This window comes from Lissotriton vulgaris, chromosome 2_1, assembly GCF_964263255.1.
Source record: "Lissotriton vulgaris chromosome 2_1, aLisVul1.2, whole genome shotgun sequence".
Lineage (NCBI taxonomy): Eukaryota > Metazoa > Chordata > Amphibia > Caudata > Salamandridae > Lissotriton > Lissotriton vulgaris.
In genome coordinates this window covers 14,334,292-14,353,891 of record NC_141687.1, presented here as the reverse complement: position 1 = coordinate 14,353,891, position 19,600 = coordinate 14,334,292, and the positions used below count along the sequence as shown (strand labels likewise).

At 46.5% G+C, this 19,600-nt stretch overlaps 1 protein-coding gene across 2 annotated transcripts in view; it reads left to right on the top strand.

Annotated features, from left to right (window-relative positions):
• Positions 1-5,832, top strand: part of LOC147729460 (uncharacterized) — a 229,076-nt gene extending 223,244 nt beyond the window's left edge. Inside the window, exon 9 of one of the 2 annotated variants that reach the window (XM_086954330.1) lies at positions 5,047-5,832. In XM_086954330.1, the coding sequence (XP_086810456.1) occupies positions 5,047-5,759 (713 nt within the window). In that variant the 3' untranslated portion in view covers positions 5,760-5,832. The remainder of the gene's footprint in view (positions 1-5,046) is intronic. The other variant, XM_086954331.1, reaches the window with a different exon arrangement.
• The last annotated feature ends 13,768 nt before the right edge of the window (positions 5,833-19,600 follow it).

The following is a 19,600-nucleotide window of genomic DNA, read 5'->3' as shown; positions in this document are numbered from 1 at the left end:
CCTCTGGTCAGCCTGAGGGTATGGTCCCTAGGTTGTTGGATCAGTGGTGGTTGTAGCTACACTGAGAGAGAGAGAGTGGAGAATGGCTATTGTATGCCAGGGGTTACTACCCCCCACTCTGTGGATTAGTTAGGACCTGTGATTTGGATGGCCTATGGCCTGGTCTTGGCTGTGGATGACTAGTGTGTACCAGTGGGGTACCCTAGTTGAGTCAGAGAGTTATTATTTGGAGGAAACCATGTAGGTTCAGAGTGGCGCAAAACTGGACGGTGTCCCTGCTGTGCGAGGCCGTGTCCGTGGTTTTGTCGCCCAAAGCAGTGAAGCCCATCAGTGGTGTGATTGGTCTACCCTGCGTTTTGGCTGGAAGGGGGTTGTGTTGGACCCGGCCCATTAGGCAGGTTCACCCCTAGACTTTTTGCGTTTTCCTAGCCTATTTATGGAACCTGGTATTGGTGATTTTAGGCCTCTGCGCACTTTTTCACTGTGGTACAGTGTAAAGTGCTTGAGCTCTCTGTGGATGAATGGTGAGTGACCTGCCCTCCCATAGGAATGAATGGGGAATCTGTATGCCCATGGTAGTTCCTGATGCGTGGGGAGTGCAGGGGCGAGTTTGGTATGAGAGAACTCGTGAGAATGAATGCTGCAAAATGATGTATGCAGCATGGCTGTGTCTAGTCTAGAAGTCCTACTTTTGGAAGTTGGCATATTTGTGCAAGTTGGTGCTAGCGTGTGATTGGCTGGTGAGCCTGGCCCAGAGTGCATGGGCCTGCTTGTGGATTGACTGTCTGGTTTGAGGATGACAGGGGCTGGAGAGCCCAGGAGGTTGTCTGAAGTCAGCCCATGGATGAAAGGCAGCATCTGCTGCCAGGGAAGTGGGAGGAGATGGCACCTGATAGTGAAGGGCTGTTCCTGTGTAACTACAAAGCTGGCTCCACCTCCCGCTGGGCGACTGACACCTCTGTCCCTGATACTGAAGGGGACTTCCCTCTAAACCAGTCCAGCTGGTTCTCACACTGCCTGCTTCAAAGGACTTCAAAGAACTTCAAAGGTTTTGCACTGTATAAAAAGGGGTTGTATCCCCTTCCAAATTGTTCTTGTTTTCTAACTCGAATCTGCCAGGGGCATGCTGCTGCTGGGGCTCAGGGGGATCCCTGGGCCCTGCCCAGCTCCTGGACTTCTGATGGACTGCTGGGGGACTCTTCCTGGCTGTCCCCCTGCCTGGCTGCACCTTTGAGGACTTTTTGCTGGACTTTGTTTTTGCCCTGGAAGCCTTAACCTGTAATGCCCTGCAGCTGCTGGGACCCTCCTTGCTGTGGGGGTTCTTTCTGGGGAGTTTTGGTGCTTTCTGGGCTCCCCAGCGCCTCGTGGGCGCTTTCTTAACCTGATTGCTGGCAGAGCGCTGTGGTTATCCCGTGGGGGAAAGCGCTCCTGCCCTGTGACTGCCCGAGTGCTTCGTGTGCACTCTTATCGGATTTGCGGGTGCCACCCCGACTATGGCGCCCTTTGCGAGTGCCTACCTCGCCTATCTATTTTATTCTAGTCTCGAGGGTGTCCACCCCTCGGTTTGCCCTTGTTAATCACCGCCGCGGCCCCTTCGCGCCGCCATCAGGAGGCCAGGCATCGTTCTGCCTGACACGGGGCGGGACTTCCGGTTTTCGGAGGAAGTCCCGCCCGCCGCCGCGCACCGATTGGCTGCCGGATCCCGTGGTGTATGGAGGAGCCCCGGGTCCCAGGAGGGGGCCCGGGTGAAGCACCGCAGCAGTGAAGGACCCGAGGCGGCCCCCGCTGCTGGCGAGAGAGGAGACGGAATGCCTTGGAGCCACGAAGGCTCCACGTAGAGTCCCGGTCCCGAGATGGGGGACCGGGTGAAGGGCAAAGCAGAGACCGGCAGTGAGTGCTTCCCCGCCCCCGCAGCAGCCGCCGACAGCCGGTGAGTGACTTGAGGGAGAGGGGGCATCGGGGCATATTGCCGGTGCCCGCCCCTCTCCTCCAGCACCGGTGCCTGGGTGTTGGGAGGCCGGGGAGGGCCTCCCTTGATACCGAGTCCCCCGGGAAGACTCCAACGACAGGGGCAGTCTTTCTTTGAGCCCTGAGGCTCGTAGGGGCATATTGAACTATGGCGCATTTAGGGCGGCCCCGGATGGCAGTGGGTCGCCCCAACATTGGCTAGAGCCCACAAGGCTCCCCAGGGGCAATTGTTTTCTAAGAGCCTGAGAGGCTGCAACGTGGGGGCATCATGGTTTTTAGAGCCTGTGTGGCTCAGGTGGCGCAGATTTGTTCTGGGGGCTACTGAGAGCCCTGCCACAACTTTTTGATCCCAGCTGTCCAGCACTTTGTGGGCAGCTGCCACGTTTAGGCTTTGTTGTACTTTGGACTGGCGCTGCATGGCAGCGTGCCCTGACATTGGACTCAGGGCATCTTTGCCCCATCAAGGCCAGTTGGCCTAGGGACTGCCACAGGTAGTGGCTTATGTAGTGTAGGCGCAATGTGATTTCTATGCTTTTAAATAGTAATTGCCTACTGTGTGTTTTTGCGCTATTGATTTATTAGGCACCTCTGAATGTTTATGCATTATGTGTCTTCCTTTCCATGCGCTGCACCTCTGAATGTTTAGTCATCATGTGTCTTCTTGCGCTGCACCCCTGAATGTATTTTATTGCATCATGTGCCCTATTCTTAACACCTCTGAATGTTTATGCATTATGTGTCTTCCTTTCCATGCGCTGCACCTCTGAATGTTTAGTCATCATGTGTCTTCTTGCGCTGCACCCCTGAATGTAGTTTATTGCATCATGTGCTCTATTCTTACTCCTCTGAATGTAGGTTATTGCATCATGGGTAATGTGTCCTTTTCCTAGACCCCTAAATGCTCAGTAATACTTAGGTGGTTGTCTTTTCTACTCCTCTGAATGTAGGTTTATTGCATCATGAGTAATGTATTCTTTCTTAGACCCCTAATGCTGTGTGATACTTAGGTGGTTCTTCTTTCTTAGTACAGGTGGTCCTAGTAAGGTCCTGGTTCCTGTTACCAGTGGTTACTGGTTGTTATCTTTGTGATTACCATTTTATGTTTTATTATTTCTTATTCTAGAAGTGCTATATCTGACTATGACAGTGGCCCTTGTGGCCCTGTCTTGTGTACATAATCCCTGTGAATATTGCCCGTGCCAGTTGGCACCATGTATATGCGTGATTTTATCTGATGTGTTTTTACAATACAAAAGTTATTTTTATAATAACCTTGTGTGGAGTCTCTTCTGTGGTGTGCCTAATATGTTGTTGCTGTTGTGCGCTGGCGCAAATGCTTTACACATTGCCTCCGAGTTTAGCCTTACTGCTTGAGCCAAGCTACCAAGGGGGTGAGCAGAGGTTATCTTGGCGTGTGACTTCCTTGCCCTGACTAGAATGGTGGTTTCTGCCTGGCTATGGCGTCAGCCTTAGCCTACCAGAAATAGCCAGTTCTAACAGTGACCATAGGAAGCAGACCCTGCTCTTCTACAGAGTTGTTGTTCAAAGGATGGTGAAGCCAGTGACTAGCCTTACTCTCTTCTCAATTCACACCTCATGCTGTCACTTGCAGAGTTCCCAAGGCTTCTTCCTGTCCCCCGTACTCTTTAAAATTTGCATCTACCACTTGCCAAGATTGTTTGTGCCTGTGCAATGCTGTATCACATGTCCAGGACTCCCTGCATGCCTCCCTCTCCCATATCCACTGTTGGTTGAATAGAAGCTTCATCAGGCTCAATGTCTCTAAGACAGAAGCCATTTTATTGGGGCAATGCAATCCTTTACCTCATTCGTCTGGCCGAGGAACTTGGGAGATAGCCTTATCCCAGAGTCTGGGCTTTCGGCTGGATAAAGACCTTAAACACTATTGAACTGATCTGTTTTGTAAGACTATCTGTTGCCGTTTCTTCCTCCTCACATGAGGACTCTAGTGGTAAATGTTGGAATTGTGTCCAGACTGGATTGTGCCAGTGTTTGTTGTTAATACCCACTAGCATGTTCCTTTTTAAAGCTAGAAGGAGTCCAGAATATGGCTTTCCGTATGCCACTTCTGTTTCTGTGGCCTGGTCTCTGAAGCTCAACCGGAGCTGCACTGGCTTCCAGTGACCCGATAAATCCAGCTCAGGGACCGGTCCTTTGTTCATAGAGCCTTTCAGGGCATCAGCCCTATTATCTTTCAGGACAAGCTTCTTCGATATGTCCTCGTGAGCTCTTTGTGCTCTGGCTACCTCTGTAAAATTCAGGTTCCTATTGTAGGGAGTTCCAACTGTGAAGAGTGTGTTTTTGTCATCCAACTGCCCCGTTGACTGCATTACTCCCTAAACCCTAACATGAGTTCTGACTCCCAGCAACCTGCAAGACCATCCTCTTCATGTAACCTAGTTACTGTTCTGAAGCCTCTCTTGACTCTCTTATCTCTGTGGTATTAGTTTCCCTTGTCAGTGGCATGGATAACCTTGATAGTCTGTTTTTATGTAGCTGAAGGTGGAATAAAATCCCATGAGAGACAAAGAACAGACAAGGAAAAGTAGTTTCTTGTAACTGAACTTCTCACTCATGGGACATATTTGTACGTTCATATACAGCTCGTAATCTTATTTGTTCGACTAGGAGTCAAGGTGGCAATTACTATTTTATAATCTTTAAGTTATTTTACTGTCAAAATGGACTACCTCGGCTGACATTGTGCTCCTTTCTGGGACAATGGTGCCATGAGGTAGCTTCAAAATACTAGTGCATAGCTTTGTTTATTTTAAAAGGGGGGTTTAATATTGGATTTTTCCAGCCTTAAATCTGAAACATTAATTCTACTTAGTTTTAATTACACGTAACAGATGGAATTGGAGAACCCTATGTTTTAATAATAATGAATGTATTGATTAAATTGTGTCCATGGACCTCTCGTATAGTGTATGAAAAGAGGGACTCATGATGTAGAGCTAGGATTGCAAGTAATAAAGTAACTTGCCCACATGAAGAAAGTATTTTCTCTGTTGACCCCTGGGCTGAATTCAATGACCGACTCTTCTTCCAATCCAGCAGGCGATGCAGACCTGAACAGAAGAAGGAACGGCAGAGATTCCTTGAGAGGTTCTGGAAGAACCATCCCATGCAAAGAATTTACAATGGATCTCAGCACAATAACAGCGATGAAGCCACTCCCAACCAGCAAAAAGAAAGCAAACTCTCAAAGACTGATGTGGTCTGAATGTTCTCGTGAGCTCGGAAGAGAACAAACTACTCAGCGTGACAGTGAGTTTGGCAATCCTGTGCCTTTCAGTTGTGCTCAGGAAGGCGTGGTCGTAGGAAGATCATATGAGTATAATGAAATTGAAAATATACTCAGAAATTCACACATTCCAAAAGAGCCTCCAAACGTGCATAGCAGTCAAAGAACATACACATGTACTGAAAGTGATAAAAGTCACAGCCTGAAAGCAAAGATTACCACTAATATGAAAGTAATGGCAAGAGAGAGGCCATTTGCTTGTGCCGACTGTGGGAAACGATTCTTTAAGAAGAGCCATCTTGTCACTCACCGAAGAAGACAGTATGGTGAAAAAGCTCATGGGTGCATTTTCTGCCACAAAAGATTCAACCAGAAAGCTGATCTAGACTCTCATATAAAAATACACACAGGGGCTAGACCTTATACATGTACTGAATGTGAGGAAAGCTTTGTCCGGAGACGTGACCTAAACCAACATCGAAAAAGACATACTCAAACATCAAAAAAACCAAATAGGAAGTAAACCCCTCAATGAACATAGGTTTGAACAAAAACTGACCTGATCAGACCAAAAACAATAGTAATCAAAAAAGAAATATTGCAACAATCCCATTTTGATGACCAGAATCGTCCAGTGAGTTATTAGGGAATAGTAGAATTGATATGTACAGAACAGGCATAGGACATTGAATTATTGAGATGATCGACATAATTCACTGTTTGCAGAGGGAGAATGATGCAAGGGTCAATGCTGATTGTATGAGATGTCTTCAGAAAGAGGTGCTTATGGCTGAAGAACTGAAACATATACGTCAAACAGCGTGACCCATCTGAAACACCAAAAACTAGACGAAGAAGATGTAAAACACACATTAAACAGTGTAATCCATCTGAGACACGGTAATCTAGACTAAGCATTGTCCCTAGACTTGGCATATTCCATGGATGTACGTACATTCCACCACTTACAATTCAATCGTCTGATGTTAGCTAGTGTGGTTTGCTCAAACTGAATTAATCATAGTCTTGAGTGGGATTCAGCCGAGGCCGAAGAAGATAGCTGCTTGATGCTAAGACCTCTTACTGGACAAAAGTCTAGTTGTACTAAACACTGATCACAATTTGCGGCCCATGTTTTTGCTATAAGTGTGGTATTTTGTAAACTGACCTACGTAAAAATAGGCTGTTTAGTGAAATACCTAATTGTAGGGGGTCGCATTTGGACCTACCTCATGAATAATAAACTGACCCACTGCGATTTGCTACCTTCACAGATATGGTGGCCCTTCTGGGGTCCAGCAGACCACCATGTCTGGGATTGCTTTTAAATAAAACAATCATTTTTTTAAAAGTGGCTTAACCCCTTCCATGCTCATGACGAGCTCAGCTCGTCATGAGGCACAGTTGAGCTGTGCTGATGACGAGCTGAGCTCGTCATGAATACATGAGAATTCCGATTTCCAGCACAGGGGAAAAATAACCACAGCAGCGATGTGGTTAAGGGTACAGGACTGCATTAAAAAGGAAGGTTTCTATTTTTTGTTTGTTTATTTGTTTTATTTGTGTAAGAGGAAGCAGTGGTCCCATAGAATATTTGACTCCCCTTAAGCAAGTGCTTTTTTTACATTCACACACTTTTTAAAATGTTTTTTTTATATTTTCAAAATCGCGAATGGTTTGCCACCTCCTTTGAGTTGTTGATGAAATATCAGTTTTGCGACCGGATTTCACTTGCAAAACATTGGTACGTAGACACAGATTCGGTATTTAGAAGGGAGGCCCACTACAATAATAATAATAAACTTTATTCGGATTTTTTAAAGATCCATAAAAGCAGTACAGATAAAAATAAATCTGCGGTACGATATGATTACAGATTACTTAAAAACAGCAAAGAGGAGTATCGGTGATTTATACAGTACTGTTATATTTAAAGGTTTTTCCTGTGTCCGTGTATACATTTCAGAAAGTTAAGAACATGGTAACATGTGGCTTCAGTATCCAAAAGCTGCAAGCTCAACATGGCTACTCGGCATTGTCTGAGACCCCAAGATTTTAAAAGAGTTAGTAACCAAAGTTTGCGGTGTTCCTGATAAAATTTGCAGAACAGAACAGTATGAAGGGTGGTTTGTGTTGACTTCCCATCGCATGGACATGGAAGTGGATTTGGGTCCCAAACGTTTGGCGTTGGAAAAGCTACCAGTTTGTGAAATATGTTCAGTCTGAATCTTATCAGGAGAAATCGGTCGAAGGTGCCAATGTCGAGGTTTAAATAGGGCTGCATTAAAAGAGTAGATTGGACCATTATTGCGTGCTGCACCGACTGTTTCCCAGCTTCTATTTGTAGTCTCAGATTACCCAGGTGGTCCAAAGCTCGTGTTTTTAAATTATTTTTTGAGAGTTCTCCAATTTTTTCGGGGTTTGAATAATATTTTTCTATTCCAAGGTCAGAGAGGAAGGTCCGGATATAGGCCAGCCATTTAATTTTTAAAGCGTAGTCCAGAGACATTGCATCTGCCAGTATTGATTTTGTGATGTCGTTTTTATCTGAAGCCCAGATACGTCGCCAAAGGAGGAGTGGTTGAATTTTCGCAAGATCTTCTATATATGGCACCCCCAATTCTAAGTGGCAGGCGTAAGTCGAAGAACTTTTGGGGGCAGATAAGAGGAATCTGAAAAACTTGTTTTCTGCAATTTGCAGAGAGGTAACATCTGTGTGGCCCCATAGTCCTGCTCCATATAAAGCTGTAGATTGACATTTGGCTTTGTATATGGTCATCAATTCCCTGGGCGGACGTTTTCCTAATTTTTGTGTAAACGACACCAATGCGGCTAATGCTCTTTTAAAACAATGTTTTCTGGCTTCTACTGCTGGTTTCCAGGAGAGTTTATTATCTATCATGACTCCCAGATAGCAGTATTCATTTGTAGAATCTATTTTTTGGCTGTCAAGGTAGATAGAATTTTGCTGTTTCCTCCCAACCCCAGCCTTCATTACGAAAGTCTTTTTTACGTTTATATGAAGGTCAAGGGTTCTCATGAACTGCGAATATCTATTAAGGGACCTTTGGAGTTCACGGGGGGTTTGTGCAAGGAGGACGGCGTCGTCCGCGTAGAGCAGAGCGGGGATCGGGCGATGTTTGGCCAGTGGAAGATCGCGGGCACCCTTCAGGAGCTCAACCTCCAAGTTGTTGGTGTAGAGGGAGAAAAGGAAGGGTGCCAGGACACATCCTTGTCTGACCCCACGCTCTACTCTAAAGGACGCCGTCAGTTCCCCCTTTGTGCCGTAGCGGACTCTTGCGGATGGGTTGGAATAGAGTTCCCTTAAAAAGTTCAGGAGTGATGGATCTACCCCCATCTGTGCTAAAAGGGACCACAATTTTGTATGGGAGACGCAGTCGAAAGCCGCGGACAAGTCTACGTAGGTCATGTAAAGTTTTGCTTTCTTTGCATGCACATATTTTCCAAGGATTACCGATAGATTTAGGGCTTGTTCCACAGTACCTAGTCCTTTTCTAAATCCGAATTGAAGGTCGGATAGGATGCCTCTCTCTTCCGCCCAGTCCTGAAGTCTTTCTAGGATCACTCTCCCTGCTATTTTCCCCAGTGAGTCCAGCAAAGAAATTGGGCGATAGCAGGCAGGGTCCATGCGGTTACCTTTTTTAAATATCGGCACCATGATGGACCTTGTCCATGACTCCAGAATTCCTATTTTTGCCGTTGCAGTGCAGACCCTTGTTAAAATCGGTGCCCAAAGTTCTGTTTGGTGTTTAAAAAAGTCTGCCGGGACTCCGTCCGGCCCTGGAGCTTTTCCCTTTTTGGTCGAGTTCAATGCCACAAGAATCTCAGAGATTTCGAAATTTATGTCTATAGGGTATGGTAGGAATGTTTTTTCCTCCTCTTCCGTCTCTTGATCAGAGGTTGGTTTTTGGAAGATGCTGGTGAAGTGTGATACCCAAGTTGCAGCGTCTATTGCAGCTTCGATTTTTGGGCACGTGTCGTCTGCCAAGAAAGGAGTTCTTATAATTCTCCAGAAGGCTTGAGGGTTTTTTTCTTGGGCACTGGTGTGGAGTTCATGCCACAGCGCTTGCTTGAGTTCCTCTTTCCTCTTTTTCCTTGTTTTGTGATATTCACTTCTGAGGGTGGCTATTGTGCGGGGGTCCCTTTCATTTTTGTTTAAGGCTAGCTTCAATTTTGTATGAGCCTTGGTACACTCTTGGTTGAACCAGCCTTTGGGCTGGGATGGGCCGGATTTTTGTTTTGCTGTGAGTAAAACTTTTAGTTTGTCCATAATTTGGGCAAAGTTATTTAGAAGCTCCACGTCCTTAGTTGCTATGTCCAAACAAGTTTTGATTTGGGAATAGACTGATTTTATTAGCTCTTTGGTGAGTTCCTCCGGGTTTATCCTTCCCCATTTTATTGAGTACCCGTTTACTTTATCCATATTGATATTTTCCTGGGTCAATGCATTGGCTATTGTTACTGGAGAACATTGTTGGTAGTTTAGTAAGACTTCCAAGGTTAATATTGCATGGTCACTTTGAGGATTCGGTTTGACTTCAAAGTTTTTTATTCTTAGTTGTAAGGATGTTGATATTATTATGAAGTCTACCGTGGTTTTATAGCCTCTTCCTATATAAGTAGGTGCAAGTGAATTATCCCCATGGTCCAAAGTGTTTACTATCTGGAGATCCAGGTCGGATAGGAGATCATTCATTTGTCTGCCCATTTTGTTATGCGAGAAATGGGTGAGTGAGAGGCCGTCATCTGTCACCATGCCAGGACATTTTCTTTTTGGTTGGGTACAGGCGTGAAGGTTGAAATCGCCTGCCCATATTATTGCAGCCGGGCCTCTTTCTCCTTGTTTCATTCTGAGAGTAGTTAATTTTTCGTGGAGGTGGGCCAGGACTCCCTCAAAGTCCAGTTCGTCCAGGTTGTTATAAAAATTAATGATAACCATTGACTCTTTTTTCTGGAGGAAAAGACCAAGGATCTGCAAATTAGAGGCCAGTTCTATAACCTTTATTTTAGCGTTTTGGATAGTGTTGGCTACATAGATGCACAGACCTCCCTTTGGTCTACCTATGTGTCCCGGCTGCACGAGAGAGGAGTACGTTTTGTACCCCTGCAGGTGATGTTCTTGTAATGACCATGTCTCCTGTATGCATATTATTTGATGATTATGCGTGTGGTGCATAATTGTCCCATCCTCTATTTTTGTCCTTAGTCCAGCGATGTTCCACGAGATCAGGCTCAGGATTGTTGGACTATCCCTTGAGCTTTTTACTCTTTTTGGTTCGTTAAGGGTCTCTGGGGCTGGAGGGGTCTCTGGGTCTAGGGGGACTAATGGGGAGACCGTGGGTTCCGATAGGTCTGTGTGAATTTGGGAGTGTTCTTGTGGCTGTGGTAGTCAGTCAACGCACTCTAAGGCGCTATACCTGTTTGCTAAATGAAGGCCATTCCAGCTATCCCAACGTGTGGGATCACTGTACTTTCTCCAGTGATCCTGTCCACTCCATTCATCCCTATCTCTGCCTTGATGATTAAGGCCTAGTGGGTTGAATGGGGGAAACCGTCCTTGCCGCGGCTGCTGCCATTGGTGAGTGTTGTGTTGCGTGGATTGCTGAGGTTGCCACCACTGTTGGGTGGTATGATGTGGGTATTGAGGAGGATGAACAGGTGGTTGGGTAACAAGGTGTAGAGGTTGAGGAAATTGGGAGGGTGGTTGCCACTGGAAAACTGATTGTTGTGGAACTTGTGGGAATCGTGGCATGTGTGGAGGCTGCTGATATTGATACATATTGTATTCAGAGGAATTTATGGGCCCAGTGTTTAATGGGAATGCGGGACAGGGGAAATTTTGCCTTGAGGATGGGGGTAGGAAATAGGACAAGGGAAGGGGATTTATTTGGGTGGCGGGTCCTCTATTGGGTGAGTTGCAGATATAATTTGATGCCCCTATCTCCCTAAATTTGATGCTGATGACGTCCCCCGCTATTGCCTTCGTGCTTCTGCCAACCCAATCTCCTCTGCGTGCGGAGAAGATATCACCCCTGATGTGAGCGGGTAAGGGTTTATGGAGTTGGAGCCACTGGGCACATTTATTCCTCAGCTCTGCGAAAGTTTCTCTTACACCCTCCTTCAGTGGGGGAACAGCTGTTAACACCACCACGAAGGGAGAAGCTTCCGGGGGTAAATTGATTATTTTGGGCCGAGACTGCTTGATCTTCAGTTCTAGTGGTTTTTCTGGGGAGAGGGTCTCTGCTGGAATGGTGGTGTTTCCATTATTGCCTTTTACTTGTCGGTTGTTTGTTTTAGTTTGACCTGCTGGATCTATTTGTGTAGCGGGGGGGAGATCTACCGCGACCGGGGTGTCTGGGGGGGCATCTAGATTACTCCCTTTTTTGGCTAGGGGTTGTGTTGCTGCCGCCTTTCTGGTTGGTAAAGTATTAGGCTTGTTTGTTGTACCTGTTATTTGTTTGATACTAGATGGTTTTTTTGGGAGTGTTTCCTTTGCCCCGTGCGTTGGAGCGGGACCGTTACCGCTTGTCTTACAACTGCATTTCGTATTGATTAGTGACGTGAGTCTGTCCAACTTTGATATTAGGGGTTTGATCTGTGCTGTAATTTTGGCTTCAAGGTCTGATTTAAGGTCCATAACCATGTTTTCCACCCAACAGGGGATACCTGCCGAGGAGTTTGGGGTGGGCGTGATCAGATTGTGATTCTTTGTTTTTGTTTTAGATTTTTCCTTGATAATTGGCATAGCCTTAAGGAGGAAGGAGGTGTTTTTCCTTGTTTTTGTTGGTTCTAAGGTCGTTACTGGATCAGGTAGTAAGGAATTACTAATGACACTCTGGTCTAATTTTTCAGTTGGTGATTGGCAGACTTCTAAGTCTGGGGTTGCTTCAAGGTCGACGTATGATTGATCAGAGTCTGTTTGGGTTACGGATAGATCTACAGAATTTGGAACAGTCATCGTAGGAACGGTAGTTAGTGGCAATGGTAAAGAGCAGTTATTAGCAACATGGTGAGCAGGGGAATTTGCGGTGGCAAGTGAACCGAGCGAGGATCGTTTGGCCTGCATGAGGTCCAGGGAGACTCTTTTCTCCAGTAGGATGATACTCTTATCAATGGTGTCGTTTACCCTGGATATGAAAAGGTCTATAGGACCGGTCACTTGTGTCACCAGTGTAGCTTTCTTTGACGTGCTTCTGGTTTTGGGACGCATCGTGATCGTCAGTGATGTACGTCAGAAATCGTGGAGGCCTGCGGGAACGAAGTAAAATACAGGGTGACAGGGCCGGGGCCGTCCTCTGCCGTCCTCGAACGGCCTCAAACGGCCCTGTCTTTGCCCAGTCTTCGCCCTAGCTGCGTCCCGCGCTGCGGGAGTAAGATGTTATTAAGTAGGGGGCGTAAAGGGCGGGGGGCGGGCCAGCAGGGAGAGCGGACCGGAAGCTCTTCCTTGGTCTTGCAGGGACTTCTGGGAAATGAAGTCCCCGCACGCTCGCAGCCCCGCTGGTTCCTCGCGCCCCTTACCGCCTTGCCGCCTGTGTCCTACGTTGGTCCTTGACGATGCTGCCTCTACCAGCGCCCACCAGCGAAGCGGCACCCGCGGAGCGGGTGCGGCGAGAGGTGGGCTGGGAGGCCGGTGCGCTGCTGGGCTGATAGGCTACAGCGTGAGTGATGCCTGGAACTTCCGCTTCAGAAATGAGTGAGTAGGTGTCCCACAGGATAGAGGAGGAGGAGCACTTTTAACTGGCTTTGATGGGCGGGGGGCGGGCCAGCAGGGAGAGCGGACCGGAAGCTCTTCCTTGGTCTTGCAGGGACTTCTGGGAAATGAAGTCCCCGCACGCTCGCAGCCCCGCTGGTTCCTGGCGCCCCTTACCGCCTTGCCGCCTGTGTCCTACGTTGGTCCTTGAAGATGCTGCCTCTACCAGCGCCCACCAGCGAAGCGGCACCCGCGGAGCGGGTGCGGCGAGAGGTGGGCTGGGAGGCCGGTGCGCTGCTGGGCTGATAGGCTACAGCGTGAGTGATGCCTGGAACTTCCGCTTCAGAAATGAGTGAGTAGGTGTCCCCCTACAAGCCCCTTTCAAATAACAAATAAGTATCCATTTCTAAAGACATTTAGTGATTCAGAAACACTTTTACGAATTGCCTAGAACATAGAAAAATGGGTTTAGCATTCGCAAACCCTCTGATTTGCTTAAACCCTTCCCACATCTGCCCCAAAGTCCTTGCATGGCCTGGGAAGCTGTGGCACTATATCTCTTCTTTCTACCCTTCCTTCTGTTGTCCTCAGTGGACTCAACAGTCTGTGAGGTATCTGGATAGTATTTATTTTCTAAGACACAGATGCTTTTCTGTGTTATACCAAAGGACTCCGCACAAAATGTACTGTGCCCCTGGTCGTTTACTTTCACCCCATTATACTAGGCTAAAGGTTACTGGCAGATTGTGTCCACCAATGCTAGTTTCATTGGTAAAAGTATTTTTACCCATACTTGTAAAGGTAAAACAACCTTCTGGCCTCTCCTCATTTTATGTGACAGAGTATCCTGACAACGTACTGTAAATCAGGTCACATGTGTTGTACGTCATCTGCTAACGCTGCCAGACTGAACCCATCAACTGCCTAATTCAGAAATTGCACAAATAAGCTTTCCTGTCTGCAGACCCCCCAGGATTTAGCGGCATGGATTAGCAAATTTAGCGGTACAAATATGAAAATTTTGCGGCACTTTATTTTACTCATAATCATTCATTTAAAGCCTTAAATCAATGGAAACTGTTTTAGCAGAGTATTCCGCTTTCAAATAGGCAGCCTGGAATATGGAACAGAGGAAGCAGCCCACAGGTGAAGGCTGTTATCCCTAGGAAAGGCAACCCTCCATTTGCTTTAGTGTAGGTTCTGAGAAGCCATGTAGGCGACATGGCCAACTACATAGCATTGCTTTCCCTAGCTCTCAGTGGCTCGAGAACCAATGTGAACTTATAATACCTCTGGTCTGGCAACTTAACCTCCTTCCTAGCCTTTCTTACCAGGGCCGCACGTATTGGGAACTTGCATTCCACTTTTAAATTCTTACACCAATGTGTGTTATTCTTCTTTGTTTTCATCTCAAAGCACAAACTCCTGCTCTCTTCTAACCGTTGAATGGCCCTCTTCCTACCCCTGGGACTGCATCACCGAGTTAAACTTATAGCATGCCCGGTATCTGGCTCTGACCCCAGGGGTCAGCGATAATTCTCCTACCATTTGCCCCACTCCACCATGTGCCACCATTCTGCCCTCAAGGGTGTCATCTCCTTCTTCGCCCAAGGGTAAAGCATATGGAATTTCCCCCACTAAAAACGATAGTTTCAGCTGCCACTTTTTCTTCACCCCCTGAACATGGCGTGCTCAAAATTCAACATTTATAAACAGGCAAACCTTCATCAACTCCCTCCACAGCCCACACGAACCAGACAGTCCCCAGACTGAAAATGAATAGCTTGCACAACAGACATGTTGTCTGACCAGAAAGTTTACTGTTCTGTTAGCTAATGCCTGGGGCCACAGTTGGAGCAACAAGACAATAGGAAACAGTTACAGAACAGTAATCTTTTTGGCAAATCCATGCTCTAAGTCATTTTGATGCTCACCACCTCTGTTCAAGATGGCACCAAAACCTCTCCCTGATACATCATTAAAGAGCTGAATCTGCTGACCGTTGCACCATGGAGTACACCACATCAATGTGCCATTGAAAACCTGCAGAAAGGACCGCCACGTTTGTAAATCCGCCAGTTACTGAGCCTTTGCTACCTCTTTATTCGCCCTAGGAACATCCTTCAAGCTGGTATAATCCTTGCTGCAAAATTCAGTCTGTCTAGCAAGCTCTGAATGGCAGCTAGTGTTACTTTGCTCTTCCTCAGGACATGAAAGCACCTCTGGGATTGCTCTGCCTCAGTGCCCATTCCAGAAAACACGCAAAGGATGCAAACAGGGAACGTGACACTGTCCAGTACTAAAGGGGTGTTACAACCTTTCCCCTGCACTCCTTCAATTTCGGGGGCACTTTTGTAAAAAAAATGATGATTTCGCAAGCACTTTTGTAAAAATCGCGGCAATTTTACAAAAGTGTCGATTTCGCGGTAAACCGCGAAAAACCACGAAATCCTGGAGGGTCTGAGTAAAGGGTTCATTCCCTGTTACTTCTGTTTTTATAAACCGTACTGATTTCCAAATATTGTGCCTAATGTGTTAGGCTCATAATAGGTCATATTGCTTCCAGGTCATACGTTTGCAGCATTACAAGAGTGATATTTAAGAATTCATGCCCTGATTTAGTGTTTGGAGGATCGGCACTCCGTCACAAACGGTACAAGTATCCCGTTCACTTTATTGCAAGTGAATCAGGATATCATGCACTTGAAATAAGAATGATGAGATATTTCACTTGCGATGTAGTCGCCAAATTTTAGATCTGCTCCTAAGTAACTTTTCTGTACCATCCGGCAGTTCAACCTAGTAAAAATATTTTTTTTATTTCATAATGAAATCAACGAAAAATACGTCACTGCAGCTGTTGACATTGCACTCAATGTACAAAGCGTTTCCTCCGCCTGTCACAATGTTATATGCTAATATTGAAATTATTACATCCTTTCAGTCATTTATGTAAAAATAATGCTAGTTAGTTAACAAATTATAAATGAATTGGAACGAAACTGAAAGCGCAAGGTCGAGCAAGCAATCAGTGACATTTAACATGTAACCCAACTATAGGGGTAAATGGGAAATGAAGCACTACTTTGGAGTGCAACTTATAAAAATCTGGAAAACCGCATTAACATAACAGCTTAAAACTCTCTGGCATATCAGAAGGGGTTGAAGAAATGAAAGCAGGTAAAGTCTTGCCCCCAACTCCTAAGCATGCAGACATGTGAAGTTTCAAATCTCAATTAGGCTGGGACACAGGTGCACAGCTCTCTCCTGGTACTTAGTTAGAGGCTTAATTATGCTATTTCATCATTATGTCAAGTTTCTAGATGCATCAAGGTGTCAAGGAAATGGATGAATTGCATCCCAGCAGAACTGTAGGAAGCGTCTGTGTGGGAGGAAAATAGGTACTGCCAGATAGGCGTCCTTCAGGTCTAGACGGACCATCCAATTGGATATCAGTTGTAGGTCTCGCAGGAGGTGAGTACCCTCCATCTTGAAATGACAATGGAGTAGCCAAGAGTTAAATTCTTTAAGGCTGATGACCATTCGCTGTCCGCCATCCCTCTTTTCCACTCGGAAGATAATGCTGATGAAGCCACGGGGTGAATCTATGACCAAACTATTGCCTCTTTCTGCAACAGGATGTCTCTTTCCTGGCTCACCTGTGCTCTCTGCTTTGGTGTAAGGGTCAAAGGAGTGGGCTGGGTTCTATAAAACTACATGTGGTATGCCCCCACTGTCTGCAGTACCCATGCATCTGAGGACAGCTTTCCCCAATTTGATTGAAAAAGGTCCAACCGTCCCCCCAATGGAAATACCCACTGAGTTTTGTACTCTCACTTTGATTATTGTTGAAGTTGCCTCTATGGCCGCCCCTGCCTCCACAACGACGGTGTAGGACTTGCTCTTGTAGAAATTGCCAAACTTGCCAGGGTCCTGGCATTGGCTGTGTCTGGAGTTGCCACCCTTAGAGGCTGCTTGGAACGGACGGCCAGACGAGCACCCACTACCTCGACTGGCTGCGGCAAAAACACAGGGGTAAAAATTATTTGATTGAGATTTGCATTTTATCCAAAGAATTGAACGTGTTCACAAATTTACCCAATGTTTTTATAAATGGGTCTCCGAAGAAATTCCCTTGTGCTATTGTCCCTGCCTCTGATGTATAGAGCTCTCGCAATTTGGTATCAATTTTAATGAGGAGTGATCTACGCCTCTCTGTAGAAATCGCGCAGTTTGTGTTCCCTAGAAATATGATGGCTCGTTGAGCCCAGTTGGAAAGTATGTCTGGGGCTATGAGGAAGCAGGAGTGCTTGGCGTCCTCCGCTATATCCATGATCTTTACCAGGGGGCGGCGACAATCCAGGAGTTTATCCTGGCATGAACGCCAGGAACGGTCAATGCCTTTTTTGGGGTCGCGGACAAACTTGGTGAGAAATGGCCATTTTGGGGTCTATCTCCGGTGTGGTAGCCACTTTCCCCGCCAAGGCGGGTCGAGGATACTCTGCCTTAAGACAACCTCTCACCTCCATATCTAGGGGCTTCCTATGCCGACTGGCCATGTAGGCCGCCACCTTACCATTCCACACCATTCTGCGGATATAGGGTGTAGGAGATCATCTGGGTTCAAAAAATCCCTGTGGGAATGGAGACCGGTGTCTTGCGGGAGGTCTGACCCTGCCAGGGAGCAGGCCATTGGGCGCCATGGTTTAGAACCATCCCCATCCGAAGTGTTGGGAGAGTTCTCTCCTTCCCCTAGGTCTGTTTGTGGCAGTGAGAGCGGGACTACCCCCGAGGGACCTGGAGTCTGGGCATCTAAGATCAGTTGGGCATTTAGAAAGGCCTTCTTAAGGCGCGCAAAAGCGTCTAAAGCAACCCCTGGGTCGTTTCTGCGCTTGCGCTTCTCCACCCTCTAAGTTCGGACACTAGGTGTATTAGCCTCCTGCCCAGTAGGTAGGGGGGCCAGGGGCCCATTGGAATCTTCCCTTGCTTTGATGGGATGCTGGCACTGCGCCTGGAGTGCCGCCAACATCTTCTCCAGGGGGACTACCACCTGCGTCACAGCCCTGAGGATGGATGCGTCCATCACCTCACAAAATTGATCATCTATGGGGAGGTAGGTAACTTCCTCCTCCTCCATATAATCCCCAGTTTCCTCATATTCCATGGGTGTCCATCTAGATGAGGGAACAGACTTCCCACCATAACCTGTGGGACTGCCCCCTGGACATCTGTGGATAAGTGCCTGGGGTGCCCCTGAATAGATTTTCCTCACCCCATTGGGTGTTTTTCCTTCAGGCACTAGCTCGCTTTGAAACTGTCAAAATACGAGTGGAGAAACTACTTACAGAATTCTACCAGCTCGCGTGCAAACAAAGCCAAACAAACTCTCTCGCTCGAGCGGTAATAAATACCTTCCCCCTTGTACAGCCGCAGCCGGAACACTACGTCAATGTCAGTGAGAGAAACTGACGTGTTCCAGTTGCCGGGGGTCGGTGACGTGCAGCGCTTGTAATCAAGTGTATGTGGGCCCTCTGCCGGTCGGAAGACGCCACGCGTCCAGCGAGCTTCAATTCACTCAACCGCGTAGGAGCGAGGTCTCCCGTAGCGATAATTACACACAATTCAGTAACCAAGGGCTACCGCGGAGGAGCGGAAAGCTCCTGTCACAAATATAATTACAATAATGGAGTCAAGAAAACACTTATCTGCTTTGCTGCTGGAGCAGCGGAGAAAGAGGGAGCTAGAAGGGTTGTGTGGAACATTGTACACAAGACTGGGACATGATTGTATGAACTCTGTTATTGTTGTGTTCCCTAGTATTCATAGGAAATGTAGTTTTTTTATGGACTCTATGGTTTTCTGAAATGGCTGCTGGAGTGTTTTATTGGTAATAAAGTGAAGAGAAATAAAGCCTAATCCTTGCCTCCGGGTCCTGACATAGAATTTAATCATGCAAACACATAATGAGGTTTGAGAACCCACGAGAAATTTAAGAATATGTTAAGGCGCACAGGCTTACCTCATTCCTGAAGGTTATGCAACATTCAGTTACCCAAAGTTCCAATCTGTTCACTCGTGTAATGTCTAAATTAAATTAAAAAAGAAATGTCATGTAATAGGATGATTTCCCAAAATGGCCGTGGGACACTTATAACAAACGTTAAATATTACTGAGAATGAAAGACAGCCTTCTGCCTCACAGTATAAATTTAAAAACAGGATTTCAGGTTTGAAACAATTCGATAAAAATAAGTTTATAGAGAAGGCTATCATTAAAAACTTGCCTTGATTCTGTTCTCTGAATTTCTGTTGAAGAGTTGTAAGATTAAATCATATGTTTAAAACGTACTTCATACTCGTACAGACCAGTTGGCAAGTGTAGAAAATTCCAACAAGCCTCTGCCGCCATATGATCAGTTGACTAGTGTCCCGACGTCCTTCCCACAAATGCTTTGATACATTACATTTCTGTAATATTCGGTTTCCTGTGGCGCTAGAGATACCTGAACATGGACCTATATAGCTTTTAACATTATATCCCACCACCACTGGATCATCCAGGAGTTCACCATGAAAGCGTCCGCCATACAGCCTTGCCGTTCATCCTCATCCTCATCCAGCCGCAGACCCTCTATGCCCGTTTCTGTTTTAAC